Consider the following 17,345-nt stretch of genomic DNA (forward strand, 5'->3'; position numbering starts at 1 on the left):
AGTAACAGAAATAAAGAGATCCCCCTCCACCCAGTGTAGAGTGGCTAGGGCCTGACAGGCTATAAAGGAGAATTCAACCTCATCCATCCAACACCTGGTGGCATTTGGAATTTTTCATCCAGTCTGTGGTAAGAGCAGGGTAATCAACCTTACACCTGCAGGATTTCATGTGTCTCATCTAGCTATAACCAACACCAGATCCATTAGGAACCAACATCCAGTGGACAGTGGGAAGAGGGATGGCTATACAGTGTGCATCACCAGTCCAAAACCTAGCAGCATTTGAAATTTATCATCTAGTCTGCAGTAGGAAGAGTGTGTCTCAGTCATTGGGCAAACTTCAATATACAGTGGAGTGCTACAGCCAATACCTGATGGCATCTAGAATTGTTTATCAGATCTGCAGTAAGAAGGGCATCACACTATCTACACCAGCAAAATGCCACCATCCTACTACCAACTGAGTAATATTGTGCACACTCAGGAGAACAAACCTCCATGGTCCACCACCCCAGTAGTTAGGAACTGGCAAGTGGTAAGGACTCCCATACTCCACAAGAAGTGGGGAAAAGTGTGTTGGAAAGCCTGGAGGATTGCAGCACCAGAAACAACACAATGGGTGACCACAATACTTTATTTTGAAAAGCAAAGCAATCACGTTGGCAGAGTCAATCAACTAACCCCTAGTGGCATCTGTAATTGTAAATAGGGCTGTAGTAGGACAGCCTCGATTTTCACAGATCAACAGACAGAAGTTTCTGTCTGCTTTACTCATGTTAGTCCATGAGTGTATGCTCCAGGATGAACAAATTTTTGAAGCAAAAGACCACGAGGTATACATATGAGCAGTCATGCAGCATATCCAATCTAAATGATATGCGTAATATAACCTGGATATGTGTTATGACACTGTAATTTGAAAACACAGATAACATGTTGACCAAGCCAATCAACCAATACCTGGCACCATCTGGAATTGTACATCAGGTCCTCGGTAGGAAGAGCATCAACATCACAGTCACCTAGCACAGTATATGATCACACATCTTACAGTGCAGAGTTAAGACTAAATATACCTGGTCAGGTAACACTCACCACAGAGTGGGATCCAAGATGTCATACAGATGTCATACAAGTCTCTGCAAAGTAAAAAGAAAAATGAACAGAGTACTTACAACCCACAAATAAAACAGTTACAGCACTGATGATGTTCCCTAAGGGAATATGGAAATGTGAAGCCAGGGACATGGTAAGGTGATGGATTCAATAGGAAGAAAACATTAAAAAGGTGACAATCATCAGGAAAATGGGAAGAAAAACCAGTGAATTCAACCCAGAAGGGTAATAGGAAAAAAGGTCACAGGAGAGGTGAGGATTTCACGGAAGAAACAAATGGACTCAGGAACCATGGAATGGAGTAGTAGATGTCATATACCATTGGAGAGCCCTGACCAGGCAAAGGAGGAGGGTGGGATTAGAATGGTCACACATATGGGAAATGGTTGGAAGGGAAAAAAGTGTGAAGGTAGAAGTACCCTTTCATGCAGCCAAAGTCTTAGGCATAAAGGAACAGTCAGGAAAGAGGAGTATATAGGAACTAAAGAAACAAAATATGGCAAACAACAATCACGAACACATCAGAACAACAACCTTCGCAGATCAACAAAGGTTCAAATGGAGGACTGCACTGAGGTATCAAACAGGAAGGGAAGCAGGGTGGAGAGGAAGGGAAGAGTGGATGGAATAAAATTACATGGATAAAACTGGCAACTTGAAAACACAAGCCCATTTGGTAAACCAAAAAGTGGCAGATAACCTCACCTGATAGCCCACAACAAAGAAAACCAAAAAGTCCCATTCAAAAAACCAAGGCAAAAAGGACAGTATGTGAGAAATAGTAGGATGGGAAGAACAATAACCCCTGCAGACAGACTAACAGTGGTACATGTACCATTAAAAGTGGTAAACCACCATGGAGAAAGGGCAAACAGGATGGCAAATGAAATAATCTATATCGGAAAGTCTGGCACTTCAGACAAGGGACTGGACAAAGTCAAGCATGAAGACAAAGTGCTGGTATGTCAGATGACACATGTCAGATTGGGGCTGATAGAAGAGTGTCAGAGAGAAAGTAAGAGAAAGGGAAAGCAACATTAAAAATCAATGGTGCAGTGGAAACCACGTGTGAGTCGGCCAGTACAGAGTCACCAGCAGAACACTACACAGAGTGGTCTGAAGTGTGGAAAAGGCACGTGGTAGGAGACAAATAGGAAGATATGCATATAGGTTCCAACAATCCTGACTGATAGCATTGACTGCTCCCACCAGAGGATAAGAAACAGGAGACCAAAATTGGGGAAGTGGTGTACTGACAAGAGTGGCAAAAGCATTCAAATCTGGGACACCCTACAGAGCACACAAAACCCCAAAAAATGTGAGGAAACAAAGACCATTCCACAGGGAATTTTGTTGGGATGGGATAACTGACCAGATTCAGGGCACCTGGATGAGGACATGCAAACAAGTGAAGCGAAGGCAGTGGGCTCAATACAGAAGATCCAAATTTTGAAAATAGAGGTCTGTTGATTTAGTGCTCCTTTCCCAGTGATGTACAAGACTACTGTTGAATTGATGGAGTGGTTCATCACCAACCAGCCCCAAAGATGTTGCAGAAGTGAAGGAAAACCTGACAAACAGCAAGAAGTACCTAGAAATTGATATGGAGAGTGGACTTATAAAGAGACCATTGCCCTGAAACATCCCGAGTGATGAGATACATCCCTAACTGGAAAGAGAAGCATCCTTAAAAGGTGAGATTCTAGACAAGAAGGAGGAAGAGGAACATCCACGGTAGTATTGTTCCAATCCAACCACCAGAAGAGGTTGGTCCATAATGAAGGGGAAAAGACAAGAGGGGCATTTAATAGATCCCAAATAAAGCTCCAATGGTCTATCAAAACCCACTGAAAATGACACAAGGGCACAACCAAGATGAAAGAGAGAAAAGAGAGAAAACCTCTCACACAGTAGCAGAAGAAGAGGATGAGATACTACATCTGAGACATTCCATAGCTTGCAATTAAAGTGCAGTAGGTAGGGTTCAATGGAAGGGGGAGTTAAAAAACACCCCGAGATAAAATAATTTTATGGGTGTGAGGAAAGACTTCTACATATTGACAAGCCAACCATCATGAAAGCATCCTGAAAAAGAAGCTGAGGATGTAGGAGTGAATAGTCTTGTGAGAAAGCAAGAAGCAGCCAGACATCCATATAATGATGGAAATGAAGACCCCTGGAATGAATCAGTTGGGAAAAAAGTGGAATCTCGAGGAGAAGGGAGGGAAATGGGACTGTGAGACAACAGGGTAGGTGAAAGGAATTAAGAGGACCAGATTTACTGAAATGACTTTCAGAACCCATGGATCGACTGCCAAGGACCTTCAAACATGGGCAAATTGAAGGAATCTGGCTCCCACCTTCCCTGGCCTGAGTAGGGTGATCAGAGTAAGATGAATATTGGAAAAGGTAACTGAATCATCAGGGTTCAATGCCCACTAACAGAGAAGTGACACCAAATGCTATGAGTCCAAATAAGGGAAGTAGGAATGATGATAAAAGTATGGTCATCCTCAGTACATGGGAGAGGGGGGGAGGGGTCAAGACATACTGACCCCTAAATGCAAATACAAATGATCCCCAAAACAACTCGCATGAACCTCAATATGCAGGGAAGGTGAAAACTCAAAGGCTCATCCCCAAGAAGCTGATTATTGTCCTGTCAAATCTGCTCAGGGTTTCAGTGATTGGAAAGTTTTGAACAGCCTTTTTCCCCACTCCTGAATATGCCTCTCAGTCGTGTTTTGTGTCAGAGGACTTGCCCAAACTTTTTTGCCCTTTGGTGGAATTGATTATTCAGGTATGTTATGTTTTTATCTCCCCTTTCCTGTGTTTCCACCCTTGCTCTTGTTCTGATTGTTGCATGAAATTGGTCAATTCCCAACAGACCAGAGCCATCACTTCATGGACCGATAATCGCTGTTCCAACCCGGCAGACGTGGTCAGTAAATCCACTGCAGCAGTAATAGCAGTGGTAGACATGACCACCTGAAATTGCAAGTGCATAACTCATGAAATTGATAAAGGAGAGAAGATAAATAAGTCACAACTCTCCACAAAACAAAATGAAAATATAAAATAACAAAGTAACTGAAGTAGAAAAATTCACAAAAGTCAAAAATTTGTGGATAGGTTAATCAAAACATGAGGGGAACTGGTTAACAGCTGCAAGATTATAGAAGGCGCTAGTTATGTAAAAGGTAGTGTCACACTGCTATTGGTGGAGAGTTGCTGCATAATCATTTGCATGTTAGTATGCAAAGATAAGAGGGAGTATCAAGGCTAGTGGCAAGCAAAACATAGTGCCGATAGAGGGCAGTATAAGTTGAGAAAGCTTTTTGTGAAAGAAGGTAAGATATATTGGAAAGAGGCTAGACATCAAGTCCTGTATGTGAACAAATCTCCATTTATTCACACAAGATTCAGATAAAGCATGTGCACAAGATGAGACTGTTGCACTTTGTCAGGAAAACCAACCAAGTCAACATTAAATGTAGGTCTAATTATCTAAGAAGTTTTCTCTCTTCTGGTGATGGGAATGAGTAGCAAAGGAAACTGGGAGATAACAGATGTGATGGGATGAAACATGGAACAACTGGCAAGATTCAGGAAAAAGGGGCGAGATTCTCAGAAGGGTTCTGTGCATGACATGTAATACCATAAAGTACAGAGCAGATACAGGAGATGATGTAGATCAGAGCAGATGGAATGTGGGATATGGAAGGAAGGGAAAAGAGTGAAGGTGAAATCTTCTTCACAGACAGATGATGTTTTGGGAAGGAAGGAAGGAATGATTGGGATATAAAAGGACATGGGTTTTGTGATACAAAATATGGTGAATGTTGATGGGGAACAAGTTCAACCAGCAATGTCCACATGCCAAAAGGAAAAGGAAATACGTCTTCAAGGAAAAGTGATATAAGGAACATGAGGCTAGAGCTACAAAGGGAGGAAATGAAAGAGCATGGAGAACAACATTTAGATCCCAGTCCGGCAACTGAGTGGTATGAGGAGAACGATGGAGATGCATAGACCGAAATAAATAAATACAACTTGATAATGGATTATAAACAATACTTTGAATGTGTTCAAAATGCACTGAAAAAAAAAATGTTTGAAATCAAGCAATAGGTCTTATTAACACTGTCATGCCAAATCGAGAAATGAAGATTGGGTTCAACTGCATAGAAGAAGTCAGCTGCGATAGGATGGTTTGTCACACTCCTATTAGTGGAGGACTATCACATGCTAATTTGTATGCTTAAACACAGCTGAACCATGTAGTATACACATGGAATTAGATGGGCATTTCATGGCTAGTGTCGAGCAAAAATTTGTGCACTAGATGGCACTCAAGTCGAGAATAGGTGTGACTGGAGGTATGTAATCATATTGGAAATGTCTCTAATTAAAGATGTATTTTTTCATTATTGTGTTTTTAATATTTATTATAAAATATAACTTAGTTATTTCACTGTGGCGTAGTGGGTAGCACTTAGTGCTTCTTCAAGGAGTAACGACCCTGCCCAGATCATGAGTTCCGGGCTCAACTGGCTCCAACTGTCAGTACCTGGTTAGGGCCTCGTACCAGGGAAACGATGAAGTCAGTGTCAGCAGGCTGATGGATGCTATCTTGGAGTGCTTGGTAAGTTACGTCATCGACAGTCAGAGTTAGCAAGCTGGCAGGCAGAAGAATCATTTTGATCAATGGCTGGCAGTAACTATTTCAGTTAGCAAAATACTGTGAGTGATGGTTTCACTATAAAAATACCCACTAACAATGTGCCCAGCCAGCTTGTTAATGAAAGGCAAAAATCCCATCTGAGCATGGAAAGTGAAGAATACTGGACTGGTCTGACAGAGAGCTACATCCAACAAGGGATGACTGTACTTAGATAGTTAGATAGATATTTCATTGTCCTTTTTGTGATTCCTAGTAAGAGTTTCCACCATTGCACAATTCCAACTAACCTTACTCAACTACTGTTACTTCTGCTCTGTTAGATCTGTCTATTTAAAGTGGCAAAAAAATTATATCAAATATTTTTCAAAAATTAATCTTTTTTGTTTTATATTAAATGCCCAAAAAGGGATCACATGGAAATATGCTTATTTCAAAACTTTAAATTTGCACAAATTACATTCAGTAAAATGTTTATTGATATTTTGGGGGCTTTTTTTGGGGGGAATATAACATTGAATTTTTGTAAATGCATCCTTTATCTTAAATTATCTGTCACTTACAAATCTTTTCCAAAATATTGTGTAATCTACAAAATTTTCTTCAAGAAAATAACATATTAAATAAATGTGCTTCAAAAACATTTAAGACTAGATATAAATTGTTTAAGATAAAACTTTTATTACATCTGGAATGAATTAATTCCTTATAATTATCAATAAAAATTGTTAACACATACTTGAATCATAACACTTACATTACTAGTTTAAATGTCAAAATTTAGAAAATAACTATTTTGATACATGTGTGTAAAAATGTGTGTTATGGTTGCATTTTTTAAACAATGCATCACCTAAAGTGCCCACTGCCTAACACCCAAACACATGCAGTGATATATGGGATACTGGATATTTCTAAAGCTATACATTAAGCTTGTGCATTATTGAACATTTAGTAACAATCAAAGATTTATTCACTTATCAGTCACCTGTTACAAAAATACTGTGTACCTTTTCCAGACATGTTATTCAAATAGGCCTAATATTTGTAATAAAAAATCATATCAACTTCAGATATTTATTATTATTTCAGACAATTCAGTATATTCTTTAGCATGTTCATAAGCATATCTATGACAATATTTGAGCTTTACGTATTGTATTTATAACTATATAGTTTCTCAAATGCTTTGTAACAATTAAGGAAATCAAATAATCCTATTTCACTTTATTAGGCTAATACATACTTAGCCAAAGTAAGGCTCTAGCGTTTCGAATATTCTTCAAGCAGCCTGAATTTAAAGTCAAACAACATAAGAATTAGATTAATGTCAACTTATTTTGTAAAATGAAGCTTTTGATAATTTTATCTTCAAAAGTTCAAAAATCATTAGGGAATGAATAAAAAGAAAGCTAAAAAGTTTTTATTTATTTGTGGCAAAGCCACTAAGGGTATCTACCACTGTTGTTCACTTTCAACTGCTAACCAACAAACAGTGGGACTGACCATCACATTATAACACTACCACAGCTGAAAGGACAAGCATGTTTGGTAATGGATTTCGATTTCATGATCAACAGATTATTCTAACAACATTATTTAGCTTCTCCGTGTTAGCTGCTGTTAAAATGTTTTATTTTTACAATGATAGTATTATACATGTTCACTTTTTAAAAGTTAGCTCTGTAATACAAACTAATTTTCAGACTTCCACTATAATAATCTAGTATTTTGGATTAATCAATGTTGAGCATATAGTTCACAAGTAACCTAAGTAAAAGTCAAATAATGTTAAAATAACGTTAATATAATCTTCAATTTAACAGTTTGGGTTATTTGAGCTTTACTTTACAATGTGTGAAATATAATAAGAAATAACAAAAAGAAAACCAAGAGTCTACTCAGATAACATTTTTTTTATCATGGTACCAATACTGTCTAAATTCTCAACTGGGGGAGGAAGGTCCAAATCATCTGTATTGGTTAATTCCCTCCTTGCTAAGGAACTCCTATGTCTTTTGGATATATGCATCTGGAGCTTTTTGTTTTTGAAGAAGATGCTTGGAATGTTTCGCACGTTGCATTAAGTTAAAAAGATCTGGGAAATTGAAATAGTCTTGTGACTTCTACATTTTAGAAACACACAACAGTTATTTGTTTGCATTTTACTGAATTTTTTTATATAATGCAGAATTCTGTGTAAATGCAATCTCTGTATCTATATCTTCCTATGTCAAGATCTTCTAAAATGATGCATAATTAATGTAATTGAATGATTTAGAAGTAAAGCAGGTTTTCCTATCCAACACATATCATTTAGTCAAATCACATATCACAAAAACAGAAAATTAGATTTTAACAGAAGAAAACAACAGGAGCTTAAAACACAAGAAATATGAGCACTTTGTGGCTTATAAATAACCTAGTCAATGGAAAAAAAGGTGTAGTAGGGGTTTCAACAAAGACATACCTTAAATAATCCTTCTATACTATCTTAAATGTGAGGCAACAAAGTTAACTCTAATGTCTTTCTTTCCCTTAACTGTCATTCAGTTTTATACTAAATATTTTTTTACACAAGAATATACTCCATATTTGGAGTTTATGTCCCTAACTTAGCCAGACACAATTACAACTTTCCTAAACTTCTGCAGTTTTCATGAATTTCTGACAACAAAACTGACATGTGATGAAAATCTTCTATAGTAAAAATAACCTTGTAAAATATTTACAATTAAAATAAATGTAATAACATAAAAACAAAACAAATGCAACAAAAACATTATAATTAGAAATCCTGCAACAGAATGTTCATTTCTATCAAGAAACTTCCATAGTGGGGCAAAAATCTGAAAAATTAGGAAATAAGATGTGTGTGTACATTAACTAATGTGTGTATTCACTACAAAAAACAATTTTCTATTAAATTTAGGAATAAAAGAAATTGTGAACAAATTCCAAGACAACAGACATTGCTCAAAGAATGCTTCTGTTATTGCTAAATATATGCACGACTGTCTCCAAATTCCCTCTTTGAAGCTCACTTTCAATTTAATAATAGTCTATTCAATCATATAGTTCCATAATACCAAAAAATAATTACTTTGTCACTGTTATCAGTCACTCTTCCTCAATCATTCACCAAATAAAAGCATTCTGATACCATAAACTTTAAACAAAGTCAAAACAATTTAATTTCACTAATTAAACATTAATTTTAATTAACTGGCTTTGCTCATTTAGGTATCTGTTATTATTTGCCACCAGTGTAATAACAATTAAAACAACTTGACATTTACATTAAACAGCCAATCACTCACTTCTTTTATAAGCCTCAATTAGTTGTAACAAGCAAGCTCTTCTTCAGGATATATACATCAAATGTTTATAATATTAATAACACTTTTAAGTGCTAATGTGCCAGGAGGACCAAGATTAACCCTTTCACACTGGGTACCCCTTTTAAAAATTTTTCTCCATAAGACACAGTGTTACATTCAATATATAATTAACACCTTTACTATTGATGTATGCGAATGAAATTAACATTATAATATATGTTGGGATTCGAGGTCTTATGTTATCGAAGTTAAGTACTTTATTTCAAAAGAAACCTTCAAAAAACAACTTGAAACTTCAGATGTATTGTCACATGACCCACAAGCTATGAAAATTCTCTACTTTGGCACTCTGTATCTTCAGTAATAAACTGCCAGTTTGTAGATGTACATTTAGACAATAAGGCATTTACTTAACCTATTGACACATATATTTTGAAGTTCTGGATGAATGCAGTTGAAACAAGTAATAAATTTTGTCAACCTCTGACTGGTGCCCACCTTCAGTAGATTTGTTTGAGCTTTATAGCCTACAAGTAGATGTTATATATGCATGTATATAGTCATTATAAAGACCTCATTTTACACTGTAATCCAACAACAATTATTTTGAAATTGGCTCATTGTTTTCATCACAGGGTACATGTGACTGCCTGTAGCATTGTTGGTTGCTTGATCGATTATAGCATACAGTTAAATTGCCTTTAGGTCTTACTTTTATATTTTAGTTAATCATGTATTATATTTTTTCAAATTCATAATTGAAAGGTTTAAACATTTTTGATATATACATCATACTTTGCATCAGTTCTCAAGGCTTATGATATTAGGAGGTGCACAAAAATTTTTCCAAAGGGTTAAGCATCTCTACCAGAGATACTGTAATATGGCCCAAAGTCACCATTAACTTGTGTCAAGATGAATAACATATGGTAAAGTGTAAGAAAGGAAAATTAAAAATCAACTATATGTGAAAAAGAAAAGACCTGAAATTATAAATATAACCAAAAGAAGATATTCTAGAAAAACTAAAAGGTAGGTACTTTTTTTCTATTTCCCAATTTTATCCATTTCATTGCATTATTCATTGATGAAGATAGCTAGCTGGTTATATGGTAGAGAAAATGAAAAATAAAATATAAACATCTACCTTTGAAGAAACTTCTGATATTAAGTTAGGAGGTTCTATAGGTTATGTAAAAGAAATAAGTAAACTATAAGATGAAGAAAAGTATTTTTATACTTAAAATGAAAATCACCTTGCACTCGAACTATTCAAAGTCTGAGCACAAACAAGTACAATAAACAGGTAACTTATTTCTAATAAAAAGATTAATTAAAATAATGTCATTCTTTGTGTACAAGATACTTATAATCTTTAACAAAATCTTACCAATTTCTGAGAGGATATGTTAAGAAATCTCAGTTACAGTATGTACTGTTGCACAAGTGAAATTCTCGATGCAGCAATCCATAATATTACACGAACCCATTGCTAAAAGGTTAAGTAAAACCAAATTTGATTTTTTTTTATAATAACCAAAATTATTGATGAAAATTTAGAAAACCAAAACAGAGAACCCAGATCATAATGCAACAAAAATAAGGAAAAAAATGGTTTTTAAATCTGAAACTAGGAAATGTCATACCAGGAGTAATGTTTTTGGGATTACAAAAAACTTCATCGTGGACAATAGGGCTTTCTATACGTTGTTTGATTATCTTCTTTATTCCAACTCGAGGACATGTTGCAAGTGGGTTGGATCTAAAAACTTTGTCATTCTTCTTCTGACCTGTAATTGTCAATGCAGTTTTACAAATACCTCCACAACTCTCTTGTCTCAGCTCATGACCCACTTTGGAAGAAGCAAAAGCCCGTTCAGATAAAGCAAGATGCAACACTTTTTCAAAGCTTTCATCTTCTTCAGTTGAATCATTAATAAAATTATCATCACTAAAAATAAAATAGTGTACATCATGAGTAATTAAAAAACAAGTAGTATAATGAACAAAGAAGAATTATTATTTCATTACTTAAAAATAAAATTTCATTCTTACGTTTGCCATTAATGTAAATTTTAATTTGACTCGAAATGGTTTCACATGGAGTATCTTCTGAACAAGTATTTACAAACATTTACTTCACACAACAAAAGTTACGTAGTGAATGCACGATATAATTTTTTTATGGTACTATGCACAAAGTACATCTTAGTAATTGAAAACTTGATAAAACTTATGTTAAACAATTCACACTACTTTTAACATGGGCTAAAAAAAGGTATAAAAGAGATATTCCTTATCAAGAATGTGAATAAGCAAGCTTTTACTGAATCTAATGGTTTCTAATTATGCAACAATAACCCAAACCTTTGAAAATAAACTTTTTAGTAAGAACATAAATATTTTCAAATCAAGTATTTACTGCAAAAAAGTTACAAATTTCAAAGCAAAATAATTTGCATTAAAATCTCTATTTACATTAACTGTACCACACATGCACATTAACTAGGAGTTTTTATATATATTTGTTTAGATTTTGGTTTTCCACACCCATACTCTTCCTATCTGCTTCTATTTAATAATCTAGACTAAAATAAAAGCTTGACATATGTGTTCTACAAAACTAATATTTAAGTGTAACACTAAAGCAACAGAGATATAATAAAATTTTTAAGCTACCCTCAAACTTCCTACAGTAAGTTATTTGCTGGATAAAGTGCAGAAAACCTTTGTAGAAACTTTTTGTACAGTAATTAGGAAAACAACATCCACCAAGTAACTAGAAATGTTTGTGCAATGTTTATGTCACAAGAAAATTATTTCATTAACTCGTTAATGCCTTATATTTAGTATTTACTTTGACAGTTTTTCAAATCAAAGAGTGAGGTTAATTGTGTTAATTAAATATTAATGTTAAAATGTACAATTCAAGAACAAGTTATAATTATTTAGTTTGGATAACTGTGTCTTTGTACAAAAGGCAGCTAGCTTTTAAGGCAACACCAGATGACTTGACAGCATTCGGTGTTTAATATGTACTGAGCACTTACCATGCGTTAAAGATAAGTCTATATTTGTTAACATGTAAATAATATAGTTACTCGATAACTTTTCGTTCCTTGCAGTTTTTATAAAATTTTTCAAAGTTGTGAATAGAATTTAAGAAATTCTGATAAAAGAAGTCTTATATACCAGCATTTAAAGAAAAAAAAACAAGTTATAAAATTTTTATAATACCTCTATAATTACAGCCTCTCAAGTTTACCATTTTTTAAAGAACAATCAACTTTTATGTATTACTTTAATTATATATCATCATTCTTAATTTTTGTTATCCGTATATTGATTATTATTCAAAAAATGTCCTTAATAGTGTCTGTTGCACTTTAACCATTAAAAGTCTGAAATTTTGCAAGGTTGTCAACTTTCAATAAGTTGAGATTGATGCTAACTGATTTTTTCAGTAGTATCACAAGTTAAGGTTAACCTTAATGTGTGACATTTCTACACTGACGTACTGCCTTCCCAACAGTTAATAAGTTAGTCCTCAGATCCACCTAAAAGGTAAATTCTTACAATTCAATCCCTCTAACACTCATTTAACACTTTATAGATAATTAAAACATGTAACTCAGTGATTCTGAACATGGGGCACACGCCCCACAGGGGGGCAATTTGAAAATGCTACAATACGAAAAATTTTACATTATATTATTATACCTTTTCAACACCAAATTTGTTTTTATATTAAGGGTGTCGAGGTGGGGCATGGAGCAAAAAAGGTTAAGAACCACAGATGTAACTGAATATGAAAAATTTTCAACCCATTTATTTTTAAAGAATGTTATTAAAAAATATTCTAACAATATGTTTCTAATGTTAGAATATATGATTTTTCAGTGCAATGAATGTTATATTTTTAATGTTAGTTTTTAAGTTCCAAATACAAATGAACATCTACTTTGTTTTGTTTTCTCACATTTATTTAAATACTCATTGAAAATTGTAAATAACTCACTTTAACCTATATAGAACTTGAAAAATATCATATGTCATAAACACATTTAACTATTATACAATCGTAAGATACTCACCTTGATGATGAAGGGCAATATTTGGCTGGAGTTTTCATCCGGTCCAAAACTATTTGAATTTAAATGATGAATAACTTAAGCACAAAAATATTTTAGCTTATATTGATTTTCACTGCCTCAAGAAAAAACTTAGGACTGGCATTTATCATGATCCTAAGCCTTTTCTATAAAAAGCTTTTCTTTTGAGACAATTATTCTAAAATATAAACGTTCTACTATAAAAAACTTATAGAATTCAATTAAATCATTGCATTAGAAAAGTCAATAAATATATTTGACTTAGTCATATTAAATGTTAAATTTACTAATTACCCTTTCCTGCAATGGCTTATAAAGCACTATATATTTATCTGCAAATAATCCATCACCTATATTATCTTTTAGTAAAAAATATATATAATTTCCAACAAAATCTACCATTAACGAAAAATATAGACACACCAGGGTTTGAATATTCATCTTCATTTTCAAACATTAACTCATATTATATGCTCAAGCAGACTTTAACCCTCATTCCATTTCCTTGGAATTAGTTGTATTTGTTACCACAAATTTAAACAGATACCTCTTACTAGTTTTAGTACAAGAATATAAACACTAAGTAATGATTGTAAAACAGACTCTGAACATTATAGATTTTAAGTAATGCTTTAATTCTTAAAAATTTCTCTTATGTTTCATGAACTTTAAAGTTCCTATTTTGTTCTGAGAAAAAAAAAATCCTGAGAGAAATACTTGTTTTAAAATATTTTATTATGAACACTCAAACAGCATATTTGGAGGGGTACTTCATTATAGTTAATCATGCACCATCACAAATAAATCAAAGAACAACCACCAGCAAGTTTCGCAAGCACAACAGTCACAAAGTTTCAAGAATTACAACAAAAGGAGAAGTGTAGGCAGGTAAGTCCATTCATTTTGAAAAAGAGCTTTAAAGATAAACATATTTTATTCTAAAAGAAAATCAACTTTTCTTAATGTACACATATATTCTGATTGTTTCTGTACAAATGACATTATCAACAATAGCACTTTCAAATTCTGTGTGACAGATAAACACCACAGCAATGTTTTAACAATAAAGTTATAAAATCAAAAATTTGTCTAAACAAAATTACTATTTCAAATTACCTAAATGTACCAAGGTCACATTTCTCTTAACAAAGGCTTACTTATGGTATACGAAACTCAGAACTGATATAATAGATATTGATTTCAAACCCCTTTACACACAGTTTTTCCACTACAACCAAGTGAAAACTGAAACTGAAAACAAAAAATACAGCAGATCTGTATATAAGTTATTACTGTCAAAAAAAGGAGGAACACAGAAGCCAACTCAAAAGTCTTCTTACCAAGTGAGTGAGGTAGCAAATATAAGGTGGGTCTAACTACATAACAAAGGCATGACTGAAATGTATTACTTTGCTTTTTTCTGTCAGCTCTTATACACTCTTTCACTCAGCAATTTTGATATCTAGACAAAAATTTTAATGAGGTGTATTTACATACTCTAAAATTATAGCATTTCTTAATTTTCCTACACTATTACAATGAGAATTCAGTATACTAAAAATGTAAGTCTTTGCAATTTCTAAAATACAGTTGATGATTATTAGAATTTTTGAAATGAGTGATCACTTTTATTCAGCAACCATCAATGTCAAGTTTGTAAAAAAGCTAGATAACAAACAAGCAACTTTAGATTTGAAGGAATCCTATGATTCATACAAGTTATTACAATTTCAATGACGCATAAACGTAATTTACCAATATGAACATAAACTATTACCTTATTACAATATCTTTGGTTATTCAAAATAGTCACAAAACATAAATATGAGAGAACAAAACAACTAAACTTCTAAAACTTACATTTCTCAAACTCTTCTTCACTTTCTGAAGAACTCTTTGGCCTCCTGTTAAACAGCAATCATTTAAGTTTGACTTTCTTTCATAATTATATAAAATGTTATTGGAGGTGATAAAACAAAACATTATAAAGTTGCTTTGATATGTTTACCTCTAACCTACTTTTCTGATGACTTCGTTATGATAGTTCATCAAAACAATCAATAATTTTTGTTATATTTTATTATGTAAAGATGGCAAAAAAATTATAAAAAAGCTGACAAACTTCAGTTAAGTAGATATAGTACACAACATATCACAGAGGAAGTAAAATACACATGTACAATATCCATTTTTAAAATGATAAAAACTGCATGAGAAATGTTTAATATTTGTAAAACACATCTGGTTTCTGAGAGTTGGGTTTCCTGTTCATTAAATTTTGATTATTGTATGCACTGTTACGTTCAAACAGGCTTAAGTTAGTCATACCTGAAGATGTGCGTGTTCATCTAAAAAGTGGGTAATTGAATATTTTAAGTGTATGGATGTGTTGTTAACTTCAATTTGCTTTCTTCATTTCTCATATCCCACAGCATTTAATATTGAATATTTTTAGTTTGTAAACACATTGACCAGAAGCTGTATAAATAAGCTTTGTTAATCCTTTCTGGAACATGGGTGTCATTGATATCCTAATTTTATCCTCCTTACAGTGAAAATACTTAACCAAATTGCACAAAATGCAATATAACTTACTAAATAGTATTTAATTCCTGCTTGAAAAATTTGTATATTTAATTAGTATTTATCATTCTTTAGCCAGAGAAATTTCCAATATTTCGTTGTGAGATATAATCTTGGGAAAATGTTAAAATACTTTATTTTGTTTTACAATTTAAATTTTTTATTGTTGATTAGAAAATTTCATTTTCTATATCCAATTAGCTTCAGCTTAATTGATGTATATTAAAACATTTCTCTTGATACTTTATTTTGCTATAAATTGTACAAAACATGGCAAAAATTAACAAGGATTAACTGGCAGCCTAGGATCACACCTGCAAAATAATGTCACTGTTACCTTTATCAGAACAGGTATTGTGATTTTTGCTTACAATATTCTTGATTGAGATAAAATTTTTATCAAATAAAAATGGTTTATTTTCAATAAATATGTTTTTTCCATTTGTGTGTGTTATTTGGTGTGTTATTCACAAAATTAACAATAATATACAATAAAAAAAAGGATCTAAGTGATTGGAATATTTTTGCCATCATTTACTGTACTCATTAGATTTAGCTTATCTGTTGTCTTGTCACAGAAAAAAAGTTTCTATTGCTTTCAAATAGACATGAAAACAATTTCAGGAACAAAAAACAACATCAAAAGTAACTATAAAAAGTTCACAAATATATGTTTTGCTCCTAAGTGTCATAAATTTTTAGAATCATTTGTTCACTCCTATAAGAGCTCCAGATAGCCTATATCCCAAGAAACCACCAATTACTGCTCAAATCCATATTTACTCTATGTTTACATAAATAAAATTTAACCTCCTTTATTTAACCATTATCAACTATTAGGTCTAACTATTTTCAAAGTTAAGCTTCATTAGTAATTTTTCAAACTACAAGCTGTGACATCATAAAGGGCTGACTAATAAAAACAATATCAAAAAGAAAAAATCACAAGAAAAAGAAAACATGAATCATTATAATTTGAAGGGATAACAATTACCTAATAATATTTATAAACCTATACTTTTGGATTACAAGAAGAAAAAATGAATGCCCTTCCTACAGGCAACATTTCACTTGTCATCTATAATCCAGACAAGGTCATCAGTACCAAAACAGGGATAAATTGAGTGGTATAATCTAGCTCACTTCATCAAACTAAGATAATTCTCATACTGACCTTTGCAAAAACAACATAGCTCTTTAGTGTTTATTTTGAGTTGAAATAAATAATATATTTCATTCTATATGAAATCAAGGCTGGGGATTAAAGTAATCTCGATAACTAATTTTTAATTTGAAATTCTCAAGAATAATACAAATTACGAGTATCTTAAGTTGGTGTCCGAGTTACCTGTGGTAAAACCAAGAAAATACTTATTATGGTACATCCAAACTGACTGCCTCCATGTCAGGTTTGTAATTCTTCTCTACCTTTTTGTTTGCTTTTCACAGATTTTAATAACAAAAAATAGTCAATAATAAATAATATATATATATATATACACTTAACTGAAC

At 33.0% G+C, this 17,345-nt stretch overlaps 1 protein-coding gene across 1 annotated transcript in view; it reads right to left on the minus strand.

Moving 5' to 3' along the window:
* Window positions 1-17,345, minus strand: part of LOC106477600 (mucin-4-like) — a 67,077-nt gene that overhangs the window by 16,654 nt on the left and 33,078 nt on the right. The window contains exons 5-7 of the mRNA XM_013938177.2: window positions 15,111-15,154; window positions 13,233-13,281; window positions 10,785-11,089 (exon numbers count right to left, since the gene is read on the minus strand). Coding sequence (XP_013793631.1) covers window positions 10,785-11,089; window positions 13,233-13,281; window positions 15,111-15,154 — 398 coding nt within the window. The remainder of the gene's footprint in view (window positions 1-10,784; window positions 11,090-13,232; window positions 13,282-15,110; window positions 15,155-17,345) is intronic.

This window comes from Limulus polyphemus, unplaced genomic scaffold (genome assembly GCF_000517525.1).
Source record: "Limulus polyphemus unplaced genomic scaffold, Limulus_polyphemus-2.1.2 Scaffold8, whole genome shotgun sequence".
NCBI classification, from domain to species: Eukaryota; Metazoa; Arthropoda; class Merostomata; order Xiphosura; family Limulidae; genus Limulus; species Limulus polyphemus.